At 43.3% G+C, this 21,663-nt stretch overlaps 1 protein-coding gene across 5 annotated transcripts in view; it reads right to left on the bottom strand.

The window, feature by feature from the left end:
- LOC308185311 (uncharacterized protein) overlaps positions 1 to 20,621 on the bottom strand; it is a 123,848-nt gene extending 103,227 nt beyond the window's left edge. The window contains exons 1-5 of one of the 5 annotated variants that reach the window (XM_080573237.1): positions 19,309 to 19,506; positions 13,519 to 13,584; positions 5,525 to 5,596; positions 4,642 to 4,701; positions 1,879 to 1,899 (exon numbers count right to left, since the gene is read on the bottom strand). In XM_080573237.1, coding sequence (XP_080429363.1) covers positions 1,894 to 1,899; positions 4,642 to 4,701; positions 5,525 to 5,596; positions 13,519 to 13,584; positions 19,309 to 19,353 — 249 coding nt within the window. In that variant the 5' untranslated portion in view covers positions 19,354 to 19,506 and the 3' untranslated portion in view covers positions 1,879 to 1,893. The other 4 variants (XM_080573236.1, XR_013943284.1, XM_080573235.1 and 1 more) reach the window with 4 other exon arrangements.
- Positions 20,622 to 21,663: the final 1,042 nt, after the last annotated feature.

Below are 21,663 nucleotides of genomic sequence, written 5' to 3'. Positions count from 1 at the left end.
TGGAAGACAGCAGAGAGTCTTATTTGAGCCCACAAAAATTCACGGAAGAGAGAGACAGAAAAAAAAGGAGAAGTGCAACGAGAACGTGAATTAACCCAAAGCAGGGGTAACATGAAAGTAAAAGCCGGTAAGAACGGCTAGCTTACTTGGTACGGTGGGCCTTCTGTTCCCAGCACGAGCGTCCCGGTGCTGCTGTTCTCTCGCCAGTGCCCGGCAGGCTGTGGTTTCAGTTTTCACAGCGCCAGCCAAGCCCTTGCAGAGGCCGTGTGCCGGCTGGCAGGGCCGCGCCTGCTGCCGTCGGCGTGTGGGCCGGGCAAGGCAGGCACGCCGCTTCGGGACCGGTGCCCGTGGCACAGCGAGAGCTGCCACGGCCCCGCTCTGGCTGCGGAGGTACCCCCGGAGGTAGAAGAAAGCCACCTCCCCACCGGGCACGGCCAGGCCAGGGGCACAAGGCCTACGCAAAGGGCGCAGCTCTCAGTGGGGTCACCGCCAGCTGCCAGAGAGGAGCCTTCGGCCTCAGCCTGCTGAGACGTGGTGCGGGTGCTGAGGGAAGAAACCCACCCACCTCTCCTGAACGAGACCAACACTTACCGTGGGGTTTGGGGGCCAGCACCTCCCTGCACTGCGACTGGCTGCCTGGGGAGCCGGAGTAAATAACTGGTATCGCTCGGATTAAATCAGATGGCTGGACCAGCTAAAGCCACTAAAACTGGACTGATTAAAACCACTATTTTGATCACAAAAATCCAAATCTTTTACATTAATTCAGGAGTTAAGAGGCAGTATTTGAAGCGTTTTGAAATACCAAAAGTGACCTGCTCTTAAACTATTTTTTTGGTATAGAATCAAATTCTCAACACACATAATCTGGAAGTCTTTTTGTTTGCTTGCTTGCATGTATTTAAAGAAAAGCCTTCACACTACTAACATCATTTTTTCATGATAGCTTCAATGCCCTTTACCTCAAGGGAACAAGAAACAAAACCCATCTCAAGAAGGGAAGTAGAGGAGAACACCCAAGGATATGACACAGGCTGATGAGGAAAATACACTGTTCTGCTCAGTTAAGTATGGACATTTTTGCTTTTGATCATATTATTAATTTTAAAACCTTGCAGAGCATTACAAGTTGTAGTTTTTGTAGGTGTAACTGTCTAGATCAGAGGCTTCTTTTATGGCCCTACTTTTCAAAAGTGAAGATTACCTTTGCTGACCGAAGCTTCATGGCATAGCTTTACATGAAGCCAGCTCTTCCACACAGTTTCCATATTCATACAGCTTCCATTTTTTAATGTTGTGGTCCATTTTTAGCATGCCTCTGCTACTGAGAAAACCAGCACTGTCATCCACGCTGACACAGTTCTCATGCTTTTCAAATACAAGGTAACCATTGGTAACAACTGTGAGAGCAACTTGTAGAAAACACCCCTGTGTTACAAAGCACTCCTAATTTGAGGATCTGTGCAATGAGCTGCTCTAAGGAGAATGTGAAACAGAAGACTGTAGATCTTTTTTGGAATAATCCCAAAATTTAGAGATGATCATCTGACCCTTTTTCACTATTTTACTGGCAACAGAGTCAGGAATAAATTTACACATTTCTTTGGACTTGCCAAATCAGTGCTGCAACTTCAAATGTCCTCTACTCAGAAATGTCTTCCTTCACAACAATATGTTTGTGCAAAGTTCCCAGAAATAGGAATTTAGTGACAATTAAATAAGGTACATAGCAAAAAAAAACACTCAAATACAACAGCTCTCCTGTATGTTGCACAAAAAATTTATTGAATCCCTTGGAAAACAGTGTTAATTTGGATGAGAACTGGAAGTAAGTCATCTTAAATTTTACTTTGTTAAGATCAAGTGGCTTCCTCTGAATATATTCAAGATCACTCAAGTCTGAAATAAAAATAATACACAATGCATTTCCAACGTTGTTGAATTCTGCCAGCATCGCTTTAATAAACCGTCCACGGAACTAATATGGGCAACGATGCACGCTTCACTAAACTACAGATGCCAGCAACAAAAAGAAAAAAAAAATTCACTGAGTTCACTAAGAACAATAACAAAAATTTCTTACACAGAAAAAACTGTAAAGCCCACTTGATATCAGTATAATTATCTCACAAGAACGCAAAGATCCAAGAAGGATAGCTTGATCCAGCTGTACTCAAATATTAGGGTCTTCTGGCTATGACTGAATGCTAAGCTAGAACTTGGCATTCCTGCTGGTGATGGAATTTGTAAAAGCAAATGTAAAAGACCATAAAAGAAAATACACCAGTGCCGGTAAGGCACCTTTGGAACTGGAAGGATGTTAGTTCAGTTTTTCCTCTTCACTACTGCCTGTTAATAATTTTGGCAGTGACCTCCTGGTTTGTACACCTTTGCAGCTAAGGAATACATGGAAGAGGCTGCTCACCAGCAACCAGCAAGTATTAACAACCTTATCTGAGTCTTTATTTTTCCCCTCAAATTATCTGACAGGGTTCTGTAGAAAGCGTATGCTTACTGAAGACACCTTGGTACAATACAGCAGCCAAACAGAACTTTACATCAAAACCAGAAGAAAGGCTTGCTATAGTTTGTTCCAGAGCAAAGAGTGAAGAGCTTCAAAATGACACAGAGAACAGCAAATCCACACAGATATAAAAGAAAGGAGTAGAGAGGCAGCACTTCTTTCTTCCACCACACGAAGGCACAGGCAACCAACTAAAACGTGAATAAGAAGACACTGAGCATATGCTGCTGAGTAAATACCGGTTGCAATGACAGCAGCTTAAGAGCAGGACAATAAAGAACGCAGGGATAAACTCACAGCACTCAGAATGGCAGTTCAGATACACAGAAAATGAATCCAGACACAAACACTTACTCTTAGTAGTGGTTTGCATTACAAGGTGCAGACACAGGAAAATTAAACTACCCACATATTAGCCAGGCATTAAACAATGACAAGTATAAGCTCCTGTGTCTTTAAACTTGGAAACAGAAAACCCAAGCAGAACAAAAGCCAGCAGTTATTACTACTTACTAACAGGCAAGGAATCAGGCCATAATATAGAGCCAAAAAAACAAAACAAAAAAACAATCTATTCTGTTTACAGTAAGTAATTCCACCATAGGGTAAGAGTTGATTAAAAGACTGAACAGCTGCAGCAGCTCTCACTCACTCTCCCCATCTCTCTCATCCCCCCCCCCCCCCCCCCCAATTCATCTTGGACAACATACATTAATGAGAAGTATTACTGACCAACAAAACAATTCGGACAATTAAGGAATCCCAAGAGATTTCACACTTGGAACACATTTAAGCTACAGCAGAGGGGAAAAAAAGAAAGGAAGAAGTAGCTATCATGAAGTTGTCAAAAAATATGCTGGAATGCTCTTGATTTTGTTAAAGGAGTTGATCTAGTTTTGTAGAAAAATAGAAAAGGCTGCCTTGCCTTTGAAAGGAGTATTTCTTTTTCTGTAAAATCCATGTAAAAAAATCCCTACATAATGTTTCTTTTGAATAGGTATTTTTAAAGGCAAAAAAAAAGCGTGGAAAAGAATACAGCTAGCCAAATGATATTTAACAAAAAAAAGTACAGGTCACACGAACTACATGAACAGAACAATAAATTGGTTTTGCTCTATATTAAATAATACTGTAGGATGTCAGGAAGCTGTAAAAAAATAAAAGATACCGTTAAAATAAAGTGTAGTCTAAATGAAGAAAGGTAGTCATGGCCCACTGTGAAGTAAAAAGATTAAATTTAAAGTAGCCACTGATTAAGAGCCAATCATGATAGCATGAGGTAAATACTTTCACAGTACATAATCCTCACAAATGAATATTTTGGAACATCTCAGAAACCAGAGGAGCATACAGTACTGAAGAAAATACATAGCCTAAGTTGTCATAAGCTAATAACATGAAGCAATATCTGGCAATTGCTTTTAGTCACTTTTTTTTCAGTATACTATTTTCCAGTTCTTTCTCTCAATAGGATCACCGGAATCGTACTGTACACATTTGCTGTAGAAGATATGCTTACAACAGAAATAAAACAAAAGAGAAACAAATACATAAATGCTAGTTAGCAAATTAGATGTGAGCTTTCCTGGAATTATGCAGCAGCAACTGTTATTCAGAAAGATTACGTTTTACAGAATCCTGGAATGGTTTGGGTTGGAAGGGACCTTACAAGATCAACCCTCAAGTCCCACCCCCTACCATGGGCAGAGACACCTCCCACTAGATCAGGTTGCTCAAAGCCCCATCCAGCCTGCTCTTGAGCACTGCCAGGGATGGGGCACACACAGCTCCTCTGGGCAGCCTGCGGCGGTGCCTCACCACCCTCAGAGGGAATAATTTCCTCCTTATATCTAATTTAAACCCAACCTCTTTTAGTTTAAGGCCATTACCCTTTGTCCTATCCCTACACTCCCTGACAAAGAGTCCCTCCCCAGCTTTGCTGTACCGCCTTTGGGTACTGGCAGGCTGGTATACGGTCTCCTCAGATTCCTCTTCTCCAGGCTAAACAACCCAGAAACAGTCCCTCTCTGTAGAGCTATCACATGAACGACTACGTTGAAGAAGGCACTGGCAAACTAAGATGAACAGAAAGAAAATCAGCAAAAATGTCTGGATACCTTTAGTGATGGATGAAAGCACTGAAAGGATATAAATGCTGTTGTCCCTTTCTTATGTTGCTGTTTATTGAATAGAGGAAAATAATTATTTAGGTAGCATATCAGTGTCTTTGGCGAGTATTATTTTTAAAAAGCATTGATTAAGAAAATGGAAAATGCTGTTCAAATAGTTGCTGCAGAAATACTTGCTGCTGATAATATAAGTCAAAATATGGGACAGCTGTAGGTATGGAATATGCACCTAACTGTGACAACACCAACTACAGCCATCAGTTCACGTGTGACCACCATCAAAAAATGTATTCTCAACTCCCTGTTTGAACATTTTGCAAGACCTCAGCATGTTTAAGAAAGCCTGCTTCTCTTCACGGAGTACCAACTGCACTCCAATATGTCATTTGTCTTTATAATGTCCCTTACACTAAATTCCTGAACTACTGAACTGCTCCAAGGGCTACAAAAGCAAAGAAAGTTATCAGTGTTTTGATTTTTTCTGTTCCTGCTGAATAAATGTAATCCAAACACATAAACAGTACTTAAGAGTGAAAAAAAAAAAGAATCCTAGCCCCATGGTCAAATTAAGTTTGCCTCTGCTATCAACAGGACTGGATTTCTTTTTTTAAAGTAACTACGAGACTAGCTAAGCACACTTCAAAGGGAAGGCACTTTCCAAGTCTATTTCCTCAACATCCAATGCCTGCCTTTTGCTGACTTGCATTCCTCTTATTTTCATTCACTACAATTTCTAGCAAAACACAAAGAACATCTCTTAGTGATGCTAAATGCTGGCGAACACAAACCGTTTTCCATCCCAGTGCAGGGGATGAACTAACATCACAGTCGCTTCACTTTTCAAAGAGACCATTTAGTCACTATGCATTACCTTGACAGTAGAAGGTGCTCCGCTTGTCTGTGCTTTGGGGGGCTGAGTGACATTAGCACTTGTTGAACTCTTCTGCAAAATAAATGAAAGAAACATAATAAACAACAGAAATGTTGATGAAGAAAAATAAAAGCCAAGTAAAACTGTATACTCAAAAATAATATTGAAAGTTATATACTAAAAAAAGTCCATCACAATGTTTTAAACAGGTAAGTCATCCAAAAAGTAAGTTATCCTATGTAGCTTTAATTCATGTAGACTTATTTCAGATGGCTTTGCCCAGCACAGAATAGGCTGAGTACTCTAGTACTGTTTCACGGAATAAATGTTAAGTCTATGCTATTTCCTGTGGCAGAGCAACTCATTTTAACAAAGAGTTAAACCAACAGTAGCCATACATACAAGCAGGGACAATTTATGAGTAAGACTTTAATGACAAGTATATATTAAAATAAGATGGGTATGCTGCCACTGTACAGAAATAACTTGAATAGTGACACTGAAGTTTGATATTATACCTCAGGCAGGGAAGTAGAGATAAGTAAGTGAGAGCAAAACAATGGCTTTCCTAGTTAATTAACAAAATTGCAAAAGAAACAAAATAGGACATCCCCTTTGAACCTCCATTTTTCCATTAATGCAGGACTGTTATTTAGCAAGGACCCCTAAGTGCTGCTGGAACAACTCGACAACTGCCTAATGTCATACATCGTAAAGACTATAAGAATCGATCATTAGTAATAGACACAGCAAAAAGCATAAGGTCTTTGGAGGCAACAGATGGGTAAGACCTCACCATTTTCTCTGACAAGTGGAAGCTCAAGATCACACTGATTATTCTCTACAGGAGACAAGTCTGCAGAACGATGGCTCAGAGATCCTACTGGCAAACTTGCATTCAAATGCAGAAACACACTTTCCAAATGATCCTACAATAGCTACTGCAACAGATTGTAGTCTCAGAGTCTTTTGTACTAAGGTCATTTCCCCATCATGTTCTCCTTGTAATTTAGCTCCAAAAAAACAGGAAAGCATCTCACATAAATAAAGCTGCACATTCCTCTGTCAACCTCCAGTCAGACCGCGGTATTTTGTGGCCATTTACATAGACTAACATCACAAAAATCTGGCCCAACAGTACAGACCCTGACATACTGGAGGATATTTACCTTAAAGATTCCACGCTTAGTACTGGTCATGCTGAAAACAACAACGCTCAAGTAAGACTTCACAGTGTGTCACAAAAAACAAGAGCAACGGTGACTTCCCCCCCCTTAAAAGAGTGCAAGGATGTGGCTGCCTCCTCCAGCAGCTCTGGCCAGGACCTCGCCTGCCCAGCTGCTGGCGCCCAGTACAGACCAGTGGGTGGTGTCCCCACCACCACCAATCGAGTAGATGACTCCACAGACCAGGAGTGCCTACAGATACTCTCAAAAACATCTTCTCAAGAAGAACAGACATCTAAAGAGCAATCAGGATTCTGGGTACGTCTTCAGAACCACAGTTCTCTACTCGCACCTCGAGCTCAGCTGAAATTGCAGTCCTTGCTTCAGGACTTAATGGTTCGTCGTGTTCAGAACTTAATTTGGTTAGTAAGTGCCCAGCATAACTGGAAATGCACAAATAGAAGGTTCTTCGCACACCTGTACAACACCTACCACCATCGCCAAAAAATTAAAAAATGTCAGGCACAAGCCTTGCCCTTTCTTTTTTCTCCCATCAAATCCAAACTAGAAATAGTGAGAAGTTTATATTTAGACTGAAATAAACCCTTGTTCTGATGATCAACTTATATTAATCAATTAAACAGTGTAAGAAAAAAAAAAAAGGTAGAATGGCTAATGCTAACATTTCTCTGTTTCATGGCAAGTGGAACAGTAATAACGGTGGGAGAGAGAGGAAAATAAGAAGATAAATTTTCTGCTGTTGAATAAGAAAGGCTACCTGGAGGTAAGCTACATGGAAATTTACACACCACCAGATTTCTATCCTCTGCTGAATACTGAACATGAAAGGCTGAGTAATACTTTTTAGTTCCCAGGGCCATCTTTCAAAACCAACCTCTTTGCTATCTACCCCTTACAACATTTCTAAAAGGAGACAAAAACGGCAACATCAAGCCAGTAGGTTTATCCTTCTAGGCTTATTAAAATAACGACTGTACATGGGAAAGGTACTGGGAAGGTCAATGCTCCCTCCAGGCACAGCAGCTCCGACGCCCTTTATTGCCAAATCCGTCAATGCTGTTCCCATCTTCTCCCCCTCCTTGATGCAGCAGGGTATTTTTTTCCTGTGGCAGTCTCAGACCCGGTCAGATACAGGATCACCTTGCAGCTGTACTCAGGCCTCATTTTCCAACCTGGCAACAACAGACCTAGCAAATTATCAAAGCACACCTTCTTTCCAAAACAAACTAGAAGAATCAGCAGCCTGTACAGAGCTGCGTATGAAAGAACGAAAGCCGTGGCATACAGATACTTACGGTCTACTCTTCGTTATTTGCAGCAGATTCAAAAGAAGACATAACACTGATTCTGATCTGAAACAATCCTAATTGCCCCATGTTTAATAAAGCAGAGATGAAATACATATCCCTGTGATATGCAAATTTTCCCATACAAGCGTAGTTTTCTTTTATGAAAAAAATCATCACAGGAGGAAAGAATATGCAATCTCTGTTCAGGAAATGCTTTTAACAACCCTGAGCAGTAATTCAGCCTACAACTTTCAATCTTCGATTCACGACTTACGTGAGCAAAAATCACTCTATTTCTTCCTAAGGTGGGAGGAGTCTCGATTCATAACAGCTCTAAAGTAATACCAAAACTTAACCAGAATAATTTGATTTTTTAACCACTTTTTGCATATTAAGCACAGGAAAAAAAAGAAAAACAGAAAAGAAAAACAGGCAAACAAAGCAGTACTTTATTCTCCCAAACCACTCCACTTCTCTACATAGGATTGATCAGAAATACCTTATTCCCCTCAGGCCACCAGACAGCCCTGAGGTTCAGCACTGGGCAGAGTGCCCGCCTTCCGAGGGCACTTAAAGGCAGGCACTCCCCCCACCAAAAGGAGCTGGTGGCATGTAGCTTCCCTCTGGGATCCACTGGAGAGCCACACCTCCCCACAGAGAGCACCTTCTCCCATTAATCATTACTCAAGGAACAGAGAGATCTCATCTACAGCAGCTTCTAAAATTTGAACACATCTATAACAGTACATAAATGTAACTTTAAAATAAAAACCAACGCTGATTATTTCATTTACTGATTGTTTTCATTTTTAAAGACGGTTGAGTTTTCACCGTGAACTCCTTGAATGATGCCAATGATACTGCATCACTGTACTGATTGCCTGTGTTTCTTCCATTACACAGACTATCAGGACTATTATCAGAAAACTAGCACACTGCTAAAGCTAAGCTGCATTCTGAAATCTTGAAAGCACTGTATTTCGTGTTCTAAGAAGCATTTAAACTCTGGGGAAAAAAATGAAACAATGCAGGTTAAAGTAAATAATTTGTTACCGAAGTTGACAGAAATCTTACAAATGCTCTAATTAAAGTCACCTTCGAACCCTCATAATTTTAATCAACAGTGGGCGCCCTAACAAACTTTACCAGTCATAGTGCCTTTATCTGAATTGCCCTCCTGGATTCCAGCTAACTCTAATGCTCGTCTTGGATAAGGAATCTGTGTCACAAGCACCAGGATTAAAAACCATCACAGAAATCCTGGTGTTGAGTAAAGAATCAATTCTAAAAGAACAGCAATGTTTCAAAGCCAGTTATCATTATCATTCTCTCAAAATACAGAATGTATTTCCTGCTGAGTGAAGAAAGATGAACTTAAACAAGTGGCATATGCTTTGTCTACGCTGCTTGAAAGCACGGCTTGAAATGGCAGGATGTATTAGGAAGGATCGTTTCACACCATCTCTGTTAAAATATGCCCACACTCTCAGCTGGGGCCTCAAATTCCTAAAAGGAAAAAAAGGGTCATATGTTTTAATACTTCATTTTTACATTCAGAGAGCAGTGCTGCACAGACTAGATATTTAGACTGATACAGAAGCTCCCTGTGGTATTTCACTCTACAATAGGAAGACAACAGCTCTTTCCAGATTTTGTGCAGTTAATAGCACAAGCACGAGCCTATTCAAAACAGAGTAAGTGTATTTCAAACCACAGTCGCACACAATGGGAGTGTTTGGCCTGCAAAGTTGTGAATTACACACATGATTATGTAGTAAAGTACACTTCAACCTGCAAAGGACCATGTCATACTTACGTATTATTAAATATAACATAACTTAGTTTTTCCAAAGTTAGGTAATCTGAATCACGACCAGATGAATTTAAATTTACTGCCTTTGTTCTGTCTACAAGTACTGCTGTACTTAATGCCCACACTTCAAAGTTATCTATCATGTCTCATGTCTAAGTATAATTAAAAGAAAAGCTCCATGCAGTATCTAACACAAATAGCCTCACCATAAACCCCACAAACGTAACCGGACTGCCTATCACTTTGGAATGCTTCATAGCAGTTTAGGACAGGATTAGGACTTGTGCTGAAATCAGATTAGCCCAGATTCCCATAAAAAGAGTTTCCCTCTTCTGCTAACCCTTCACCCCCACTAGCAGCCCTTTGAAGGGGCAATACTGAACATAGTGTTCAGGAACATGACAGCGTGTTACAGGGAGTTGCATGGTCACAAGACCTGCCTTGCTGAGTTTGTCCAAAGCTTCACAAAATCCATTTCCCTCTCTTCGCAGTAGCTAACAGTGGGTACAAAAGAAAACAAACACAGTGATGTAAAAATAGGTCAGACATATGCTGATAGACCTTCTAAATATACTCTCAGAGAACAGACTCAACGTATGCCCCAGTGATTTTAATTGCAGTGTACTTTATAAACTTTCCTGGGCTTCTCTGCAGTGAATTTGTCCTATCTTCCCTTGAACCATTTATCTTCTAGCATCCAAAAACTGCTATAGCACTAATACACTTCGGATTTTGTATGCAGTCAGGGATGTGAAACTGGTGGAAAAGCACATGCAAAGCGAAGATGATATCAAGAGGTAAAGGAAAACTACATCAGTTGCCTCTCACATGCTAAAACTTCACATCCAAAACTGCAAAAGGCTTGAAACATCAGGAGGAAAGAAAAAGAAAGGAAATTTGCTATACACTTTGCAATGGCATAATGCAAATTGTAATGTCCTAAGTTTTCACGCAGTGAGAAAACAGAGGGATGGATATGGGAACATGGGAGCACATCATTCATTTCTGGTGCATGACAGATACACCCCAGCTGCAAGCACGTGAAACAGCATCACATGCATGAGCAACCACCGCTTCCAACAATGAGCATTTCTTTTATGCCAAGTTCTACCCACTGCAAGCAATGAAAACGTTTCATTAAAGCTGATTTAGATTCTCAAGTGTCTGATTACCTTAGAATGGAAATTTAAGAAATTAAAGGTTCCGAAAAACAAGACATAAAGAGTTCAGGAATATGCCCTGTGACTTGAATCTTTGTCCATGAACAGTGCCCAGTACAACAACTACGCATGAACACATTGACTTTGGACCATGTTGATAAAGAGCTACCTTTATCTCCTTTCACTTACATATTCTAACACACCCGAACTTTCCAGCTCTGTCCCTCCAGCAAGTCTTCTGTGTATCTGTACAAGACACTGTATACAGCTACACATTCTGTAGTTCATTGTTAGACCGACAAGTGATACGTATTTCAACCTAGAGCTGGCCACTTCCATGGTAAGCAGATTCCCTCCATCTTGACCTGAAGCTTGAGTAGCACTACCGAAATGAGGCAACTGGATGTCAGTATGAAGGTGTCTTTCCTTTGATAGTGTACACAGAATAAAGAAACAGACAAGATCAATCCTTCCAAGCAGAACATGGCCCTGTAGAGCAGGATATCAGTCTTATCCTTACCAAATAGTTTCACCATATCTCTCTACCTGCTAGACAAAATAGCATCAAAGATTAGTGCAAACAATGTACTTCCAAGTAACTATCACTGGCTGCCATGAAGGACCAGGGTTCAAGTAAAGCAGGCATGTTGCCCTAAGGCCACATCTTAGTTTTTACTTTCAGAAACTAAACAGACTACATTTAGCATGGACCCTTGGGAAGGACCATGCCTAGCTACTTCCCAGGCAAGACAGGCATCAAGCAGAATGGAGGTTGCTGGAAACAGACACTTGATTCACTTCCTCGCTGTTTCTTCCTGTCAGTCCATTGGCATGCATCAGCTGTGTGAATCCAGCATCAGCCTCTTCAGTGCAGTAGAAAATGGACTGTAAAAGATTAATTTGTAGGGGAGGAGTAGACGCAGCCTACTGCCACCAGCTAGGCTACTGATACCATGCAGGAAGAAAAGCAGGCTCCATATTTCACTGCTTTTATGTTCATGGCTTTCCCTTTGGTCTTTGAGGAAGCTGTTTATCATACAGCTGCTTGCGCCAGTCTAGTACATGCTGATCTGGTTTCTCTTCTCTCCTACTGAGCAGTAGGATAGCCTCAAGTAAGGCAATTCTAGCCCTGTGTCTCAACACCACCACTCTGTGCAAGAACATGTCTTACCAAAGTAGGTTTCTATGTACAGTAAACCTGCTGAGCTTTTCTCAGTCTACTTTTAAGCCACCAAGAATGAAGGGCTTCAGAAGAAAGGCTATTCTACATCTTGATAGTACTCATTTTGAATTCTCCTTGATGTTATGGCTAACTAGCATCTCCTATTCAAACCAGCGTCAGACCTTTTATTACTTCATTTTTCAAAGCCTTACTCATTATCTCTTACTTCTTGAGGACTGCATACCTTAAAAATATGAAAGACAAGGTCATTTTTTATTAATTTTAGCTAAGCAATGAGTAGATGGCCTTTTAAAAATTGCCCTTCAATATGAATATGAGCTTTTCAAATATCATAACATTTCCTTACCATTTTTATCCTGTGTATCATTTATATAATGATATTATATATATAATATATATCATTATATTATAATATTATTATATTATATATTATTATATAATATATATTATTATTATATATATAATATTATATTATTATATAGGAGCAAGATGAACAAACTCATTATTCTAAGTATGGGCATCCACAGCTATCTACAGACACATTATAAGTCTCTGCTTCAAAAACTGAAGACTACAGGAATATTCTCCATCTTTTAAACAAAAACATAGCATTGCAAACTCTTGGAAAAATAGTACAAAGGTTCTGAATTACTACTTCAACTGCATTACCAGCATGACTCACTGTAGCACGCTCTCTCTGCATGGCTAACAGCTTTGGAGGCTGCAAGAAGGGTGACCTTGTTCCTAACACAGTCTGCAGCCCACATGGGTTCTGCTTTTTAACATTGGCTGATCAGACTATAAAATTGCCTGCTGTAAACTCAACCTTACAGCCTGTCATGGACTTTTGACCACTAAATATCCATTCCTGAAGAAGCATCATCTCCAAAAACAAATATTTTTGGAAAATACAGCACTGAGCACATATTTGCAACAACTTCAGGATATGGTCCAGATGTGCAAAATTTGTGTATGAATCTTCCCTTTGAAAGATAAGCCAGGATACAGACAAGGCTGGAAGAGCCACAGTGCACTCTGCTTCATCCCTGCTTCTGGACAATCAAAAAGCCAAAGCCATCAGATGCATACCAAAGTGTACCTACACTGCAAAACAGACAAATCCGCTGAGATAATTTCCATTGAAAATAGCATGAAGTATTTATGAAAGGAGAATACAGCAAATAAATATTTCCATTAGGCTGCTCATCAGCACCAGAAAAAACTATGCATTCATGGAGTTAATTATGCGTGACTACAGTCACCAGTTATTTATCTGAAAACTACCACTTTGCTAAAAATCTGTACCAGACGAAATGCACTACCAAACTTTTCTTGTCAATATATTTGAACAGTTGATTTTACCTCTGTCGTTTCTGCCTTTTTCTGTCCTGATTTGGAAGAAGCTTCACTTGCCTTCTTGTCACCTTGCTGTAAGTAGAAAAAACAGATGTGTAAATATTAAGATCTTAAATTATACTTTCTACGAAGAGAAAGTCCGAAATATCTTAGTGCACGTATGATTGCTTTCATCCACCACAATATGACAGAATGGAACACTGAGTTTCCCTTTCCCTTCTTGCTAATGGACAGGATTTCTAAATGACTTGCTGGGTAACTTCAAGTAAAATCTGTTGAAAAGAAATGACCTTCATGGCAGAACATTTAAACATGACTGTTCCTGTGAAAAGTTCTGGAAGATACCATCATTCATACAATCACTCATTCTTGATTAGCACAGTGCTCTCTGATACTTTCTTCAGTAATGCTGCCGAGTCCCGCTGGCTTCAGTAGAAATAGAACAGCTCTCTCTGATAGACCAACACTGCGTGTCCCATCATCACCACCCACTCCAACACCTGAACTTTCCTCAGAACCACTCAAACACTCACGATGCCCAGACCTCCTTACATGGGAGAAATCTGTTACTACAACTTCTAGGATTCATATGTTGGTATATAAAATCTCTGTTAAGGTTCAGGCACAGGTGCACATCAGTTCCTTCTCAATCCTACTGTATCTTTCATTCCATCCAAGACATTAAACTTCTTGTTTTCATCTAATTTGACATGTGACCCCACTTGTTCCCCACAGGTGGCAATAGGCAAAATGACAGTTTATTCAGCAAGCACATTCTATTCAGAACAACCTTTACTGTGTGCATCTCTGAAAACGGTGAGTATGGCCCCTCAAAAAAATTCTTTGCTTAATCTCAGAATAGAATTAATGTAAAAAGCAAGATCTTTTCCCATGAATGTAAAAAGCAAGATAATAAAGCTATTATCTAATATCTCTGTTAGTATAGCTTCCTGCAGCAACTCAGACATCTGAGAATGAAGATTCACATCTGTTTGGTTTTGTTATGTAAAGAGAGGAGATGAGTTCAGAAACATTTATTACTTCCTGGTTCTAAGACTGAGCAGCAGGAGGGTGAAGTTTCCTAAACCACTGAATTAATGAGTTCCTACAGCATTTTCTTCACATGGCTACAGGGAGAAAGTAATGATCCATGTATCACTACACTATCTTCAACTGGAATGTATTCAAGCACATCAGCAAAAAGGTTTGGGAAACACTAGAGCTGAATGAACAAATACAACTAGGAAAAAAAAGCATCATGTCTCTTAAGTGTTTCCATTTTGATAGCACAAAACAGAAATTCCATGAATTGTTTTAAACAACCCCCGATAATTAAAGACTTTAAAATGAGTTTGGGCTTCACTTGACAAGTTTTTAAAATGGAAGTACTACTCTCATACTCCAAATTTGCCTCGCCAGTGGAAAAACAAACCACTTAGGCTGTCTTTTCAGGTTACAGGTGAATTGATTCGCAGCCCCATAATCGTGATTTCAGTACAGGCACAATTAACCTAGTTATCTGCGCTTTTCATTGCTACAGCAAAAGCATGTGACACACAGGCAATGTGCACACCCATGAAAGCAATGTCAGTAAGCATGCTTTCACTGACAAAACGGTGACTCCAGAGGCAACACAGCTGTAAGGCTTGGGACCTAGTTCTGTTGCCCAGCAAAACTTCTTAGGGTAGGCTAGGCTCTGTTCCTAAATGGATATGCTCAGCGTATCATTATAAGACCACAGAACATCCCAGTTTGGAAGGGACCCACAAGGGTCATTGAGTCCAACTCAAGACTCCACACGGGACCACCCAAAACCAAACCCTGCGTCTGAGAGCGTTGCCCAGAATGCTTACTGAGCTCGGTGCCGTGACCACATCCCTGAGGATGGGGCCTGTCCCAGTGCCCAACCACCTCTGGGTGCAGAACCTTTCCCTAACCCCCAGCCTGACCCTCCCCTGCCCCAGCTCCATGCCGTCCCCTCGGGTCCTGTCGCTGTCCCCAGAGAGCAGAGCTCAGCGCCTGCCCCTCCGCTCCCCTCGCGAGGGAGCTGCAGGCCGCCATGAGGCCTCCCCTCGGCCTGCTCTGCTCTGGGCTGAGCAAACCCAGGGACCTCAGCTGCTCCTCATCTTCCTCTCCAGACCCTTCGCCACAGCCTGCAGCCCTTACTGTTACTAACACAGACAACATCTAACTTGCGTACAATTGTGAAAGCATACTGCGTGCAATGCTAGGCTTCGCTGGCATCCCAGTGGGATCCTAATTATTGTCATGGAGGTTGGCCAAGAAAGTAAGCACGCCTTCCTGTCCATTGCACGTATTTTGCTGTTTTCATTGGTTTGTTTCCTCAGGTTTGGACACGGCTTTAAAAACAGTAACACCAACTCGAGTCCGGAATATTCATTTTTTTTTAATCTATTTTAAACTTTTCGAGTCACAGAAAGCAGGAACCTTACCTAATTCCAACTGAGTACAGCAGACTTTGCCCAGTGACAAATTAGGTCCTACCCTTCCTCCCTAACGCCATTTCCTCGTCTTCACACCAAGGAAACCTGCGCCAGATGGGACCTCAGCATCAATAAGGCACCAGTCCCCACGGTGCTACAGTGTGTGCCAGCAGCTGGCTGGAGCTCAGAGCATCCCCCCTCAGCTCTCGGAGCTGTTTTCCCAACCCCTGACCAGGCTGTCATGTACACCGGTCTGTGGTCCCCACAGACCACCTGAGGGGAGGTACAGGACAGGACAAGAGGGCTGGCAGGATTCCCTCAGCCACCCCTCAAGCAGATCAGTTCCACATCCCTGAGGGACACCAGTGCAGCTTCACTGGCCAGAGAGGGCAAGGACCACAACTCTGGCACCCCTCAGCTCAAGTCAGACAGAGGTAAGGTGCTTGCAGTCTTCCCACCAGAAGACTATGTCTAACAACATCTACAGTACTGAGGCTTTGACTTAAAATCCAAATACTGTTTAGTTTAACACTGGGAACAAAGCACATATGGACGTAAGCCAACCAAAGTAATTTTTATCCAGTCACTTGGAGTCATGCACTGTGAACACACGAAGTGCTGATGGTCTCCAATAATCAAACAGGGTATGGAAGTATTACCTCACTGTCACCTGCCATCCTGAGGAGGTAGCCTAGTTATGTACAACTTTCTAATATACTTTCTAGGAAGATGACACTGGTTCCTTAAAGAGCTCATTCTTAAGATATGAGAAGGTACCCTATTTTAAAAATTCCCTTCAACAGCTCCTGTCTGTCCGTATTTCCAAGCTTCCAATCTTCTAGCCTAAATTAATTAATAAATAAATCAATTTGCTTAGCAAGCTAAGTTGTTCTGGGAAGGTATGCATGACTTGCTCCTTTACATCCCCATATACATGAGAGAGATTGCTTTTTCTTTGAGCTTTTTGTCCTTTTTCCCTGCTCATCTTTTCTTACAATGCCAAAGAAGTGTAAAACACAGTAAAAACATATCCATAACCAAGCTAGTAGGCAGCAGCAGCTCCTGCTCCACGATAAGAAAATAGCTAAGATACAACCTAAGTTAGATTTTAAATTTAATCAGATAACTTAGTAACACTTCCTTATAGTTGTTGGAAAATTAAATTGGTCCAAAATATTTTACAACTGTACTGCCTGAGGACAACATTCATAATCACAACATCTTTAAAAAAAATCTATGTCAAAATAAATGAAGAAGTAACATGAGCAACAAAGTTTACCCTGAGATCTTCATCACGCTCTGCGGTGCACAAAAACATCATAACACTATTGTTTCATAGACACGCCTTTATCTTCCAACTCAAAGGGCATTCATAAGCCATAAAGTAAGTGACCTAAGCAAAAAGCACCAAGCAAAATAATAATAACTGAAGGCATAACTGCATTCTCAGCCTGCACTTGCAAAAATCAGAACTCAGCTAAAGGTCTTGCTTCAAGACATTCCTTCTAAACCCCAGGAGTCCTTTCGGGTCAAAGATGTTGCACAGCATCTCAGAGGACTGCAGTGACGACACATGTAGTAACTGGGTAAGAAGGGAAGTCCATTTGCAACACTCTCAGCTGAAATCAACTAATTTTGCCTTATGGGTATTAGAGAAGACAATCACCTAACGCTGATAGGAATCTGACCCTCGGTTCCAATTATAATGGGGAAACAGACATATCTTTGATGCTGTTAAGAAAACTGCCAGTTGGAAAGACGCATCAGGGAGCTACACTCAAGAACTGAGGAATGAATGGAATGGACAGGTGAAAGATATATTCTCCTTACAGTCATTACATTCTGCTTTACACACACCAACCAGGAAAAAAAAAAAAAAAGGTAAAACAAGCGTTGAATCTCTTTTGTGTCCATTCCTCTCTTCCACCTCCTCATCTTTTAGACCATTTTTCAAACGTTAGCCTTGCAGGCAGAAACTGCCCTGTGGGACAGACGTACAGCGGACACAGGAGAACACCAGTCTCATGCAGAGGACAGCCAGCGACATTCTGGTGCCAGTAGCTATGGGTGCTGACTTCCCACACAGCATGTGGAGGAGTGGCTTCCTTACCTGAGCAAAGGTAGCAAGGTTGTCCTGGTATCTTTTTGTACCCTGGATTCAAGAGCCCATGACTACGGAAGCCTTTAATGTTCTTGCCATCACTTAATGCAGCTATTCCTAAACTTCCCTACTTCTGACCCTGCCTTGGCTTCATCACACTGAACCGATTTGACTTAATGCAATGAATGACACTTGGAAAACATTAATAATCACGTAACTAATCTACTCCGATCAATTTAAAACTACAGTCAGCAATCAAATGGATTCCTTTTACCTCTTTAAATGTTCAGGAAATATACTGATGTTTTGTCTGGAAGTTACCTTACATGACACATACTTTCTTTAAAACTTTAACACAGCGCTGTTTTTTTGTTCGCCACTCCATTGAAAGACCGTTTCCTCATATGAGTAATAATAATAAATATGAGTAATAATTAATAAATAAGTTAAAAGACTTTTTAAAGCAATCACAGGATCCATCACGCTCACGAGCAGTGACCCAAGCTGAGCGAAACCACAAAGAGCCATCGGAGAGCTGTGGTTTACTCAGGAGTATCTGACAAGCGAAAACTATTCCTGGCACCTCCGTGAAGTACCTGCAGTTAAGAGCATGTTTCTGAAAAAAGACACGCACCGCAGTTCCTTCCGCGAGCAGACACCGTCCGGCGTAAGCTCTGCCTTACGCTGCCAAGCACTAACCGCCGGGATTTGATCGGGTGGCAACACCGCGATCATTATTCATAGGATTACGAAAACAGCCAGCAGCACGAAAAGCCCCTTTTCCAGCGCTGCTCACGCACAGGGCAGGGAGGATTTGGGGAGCTACGCCCGTACAACGCCCGTTTCTCAACGGGTGCCGCCAGGCGCAGCGCGGGCGCCCGCCAGCCTCCACTCGCCGCCCCCCTGCTCCTCCCAAACCGGGGTGCACCGGGGGTCCCCCGAGCCCCCCGCCCCGTATTTACCATGGCGTACCACCACCGAGCGAAAGCCATGGCGCTGCCGCTGCTCCCCGCCGCTCGGCTCGGCTCGCCTCACCTCGGCTCCGCACCGGCCGCGCCCCGCCCGCCGCCCCCAGCCTGGGGCCGCCCCGGCCGCGCCGCGCCCCGCCCGCCGCCGGGCCCCGGGGCAGGGCGGTGCCCGTGGGGCTGGGGAGCGGCCGGGGGGGCACCCGGGGGGGCCCGGGGGGACACCGGACGGGTCGGGGTCCGGCCCCGCGGCTGCTCCCCCCCACGCCGCCCCCTCCCCACTCACCGCCGCGGCGCCCGGGGCCGGCCCGCCCGGGCCCGGCTGCGACATGTCGGCGCGGCCCCACCGGCGCTCAGCGAAGCCCGTCCCGCCTCTTCCTGCCCTGAAGGGCGGCGGCGGGGGGCTCCGGCCGCCCGGGGGCGGGACGGGGCGGTCTGGACAGCCTCTGGGACTGGCTTTTGGGAGGGATCGCTGGAAGATTTTTTTTATGGTTGTGGGTGGGCTTGCTCGCTTTCCCCTCAGCCCCCTGGCGGGCCCTCGGGTTGTGAGGGGAGCTCGGGGCGGCCGCTGGGCGCCGTTAACGCCCGCCCCGGGGCCTCGTTTCGCCGTCACTCGAGGCTCGGACGCCCCCCGGCCCCTCAGCGCCCCGGTCCTCACAGAAATAAGCTCAGACTTCACAGAAATACGGTGCCCACATCGTAGTGAAGAGCCTTTCCGAGTCCGTCAGGGATTGCTAATGGTCACGCAAAGCTGCTGGAAGGTTGATCGTGACCAAGTGGCACTGATAAAAAGTGATAAGGAACGGTGTAATCCCGTGCCTGGAGGAAAAAGGCTTGAGTCGAATCTGCTCCCGCGGATGTGTGGCTGAAACGAGAAACTGGCCGCTGACAGAAAGCAGTTCGCCACTGCCTTGGTGAAGAAAAGAATTGAAGCAATGCAGTAAATATTCTTCAATTATTATGGCAAGAATGGTGTAAATAATAACATAAAGTCAACCTCCAGCGAGCGGGGGTTCAAAACGCAATAGTTGCCTGTGAGCTGGTGCGCCTAGCTGTGTGTGGGGACATGCGTGCTCACACTCACAGGTCATGTACGTGAACTGGCATGTCTAGCCTGCCTTGTCTTGCCCAGGTCTTGTCTGTGCACAGCTGGGGTAGAGGAAATAGGAAGATAAGGTGTTCTTTGCCAGGTTTCCCAAATGTAAGCTACTTGGGTAGAACAGCGATTGGATGAAAGAACTACTCCAAAGAAGTATTATCAGCAGTGGTTCCTAGACACGTTCATGTGTGAGGAGGCCACGTGTGTCAACAGCAGGAAGCCAATGGGTTTGGGGGGACTTCTTGCCCCCTCAGCAGCTGTGCCCTGACACCCCTCGGGAAGAGGCAGCAGGACAAAGTCACCCAGTGGGGAGCAGCCCCAGTCTGTGCTCAGGCCCTCTCCGGTCAGACAGAGGGAAGGAGACGTGGATGCAGGCGAGTCCCTCAAGGCCTTGGAGAATGGCTTCAACCTCCAGAATGCAGGTTTGAACCTCCAGGATGGTTCAAACACATCACCTGCCTAAAGCAATCCCTGCTTTTCCTTTTTTTTTTTACCTCTGTACTCAGTGCAGACTCATGGCTGGCTGTTGAAGTGATGTGGGCTAAGGCATGTATGCACTTTGCTTTCCACTCTGCGGGTCACCTGCCTAAAATTTTAAGCACATAGCACTTGGCTGAGCTCTGTCTTGCGTCTGACCATGGACATGTAAGGCAATTACACAGGAGCACCTCACAGGGCTCCGCATCTAGGCAAGGTGCTCCAGAAGAGATGAAGGCAAGGGACATATTCACTGCATGACTTTTGCACAAGCCTTTTGTGTGCTGCTTTACCTGTGGTAACTGCAACAGGTCTAACAGAGAGTACTGCATTCCTCGGCAGCAGGCAGAGGACCCTCCCTGCTGACACAGTGCTCTGGGAAGCATTTTGTCTGCTTCACCCCTTCTCTTGCTACGTGCCTGGTGGCAGCAGGCAAAGCTGTCAGTGATTGAAGTTGTGGAGTTTTATGGTGACAAGTCAGTAATGGTAAAAAACTTGGTGACATTGTCTGGCGTCGTACTAGGTGCTGAGCGTTCTGCTGATCCATCTCAATGTCAGTTTAAAGCTGTCCCAGGAAGAAGTTAGGCATCAAAATGAAGTTTGAAACAGCTCTCAGAAATCGCATTCAGCTCTGCTGTACATGAACACAGACCACACATTCCAAAAGGACTCAGCCTGCCTCAAATACACCGTGCCTAAAATGGCACCCACCCCCAGCAAGCAAGGTATGATGCATACCCGTGAGCACAGGATAGCTGCAGGGGGGAGCAGAGCCTTCCCGCTGCTTAATCCAGACCTTGCAGCTGCTGCGTGTGCCTGCAGTGCTTTGGAGTTTGACCAGTCTCCAGCCTTACAAAGAAGTTGTGCTTTGGAGCAAAGGGGGATGCACAGTTTTCTCTATTAGATGGCTTCTCTAGTTCGCCACTGATTTGGAAACCATTGTTATTTGTCCATTTTGCACATAATTTGTTCTTAATTAGTTTATGTAACTTTTACCTGTTAAGAGTGTAGACACCACATGTTTACCAGAGAATTAAAAAGCAGGTACTTGTTCTTATAACAGAA

The sequence above is a fragment of the Anser brachyrhynchus genome (assembly GCF_964034855.1).
Source record: "Anser brachyrhynchus genome assembly, chromosome: Z".
In the NCBI taxonomy this organism is placed as follows: Eukaryota; Metazoa; Chordata; class Aves; order Anseriformes; family Anatidae; genus Anser; species Anser brachyrhynchus.
The sequence above is the reverse complement of the archived record's forward strand: the minus strand, read 5'-3'. Positions and strand labels throughout refer to the sequence as shown.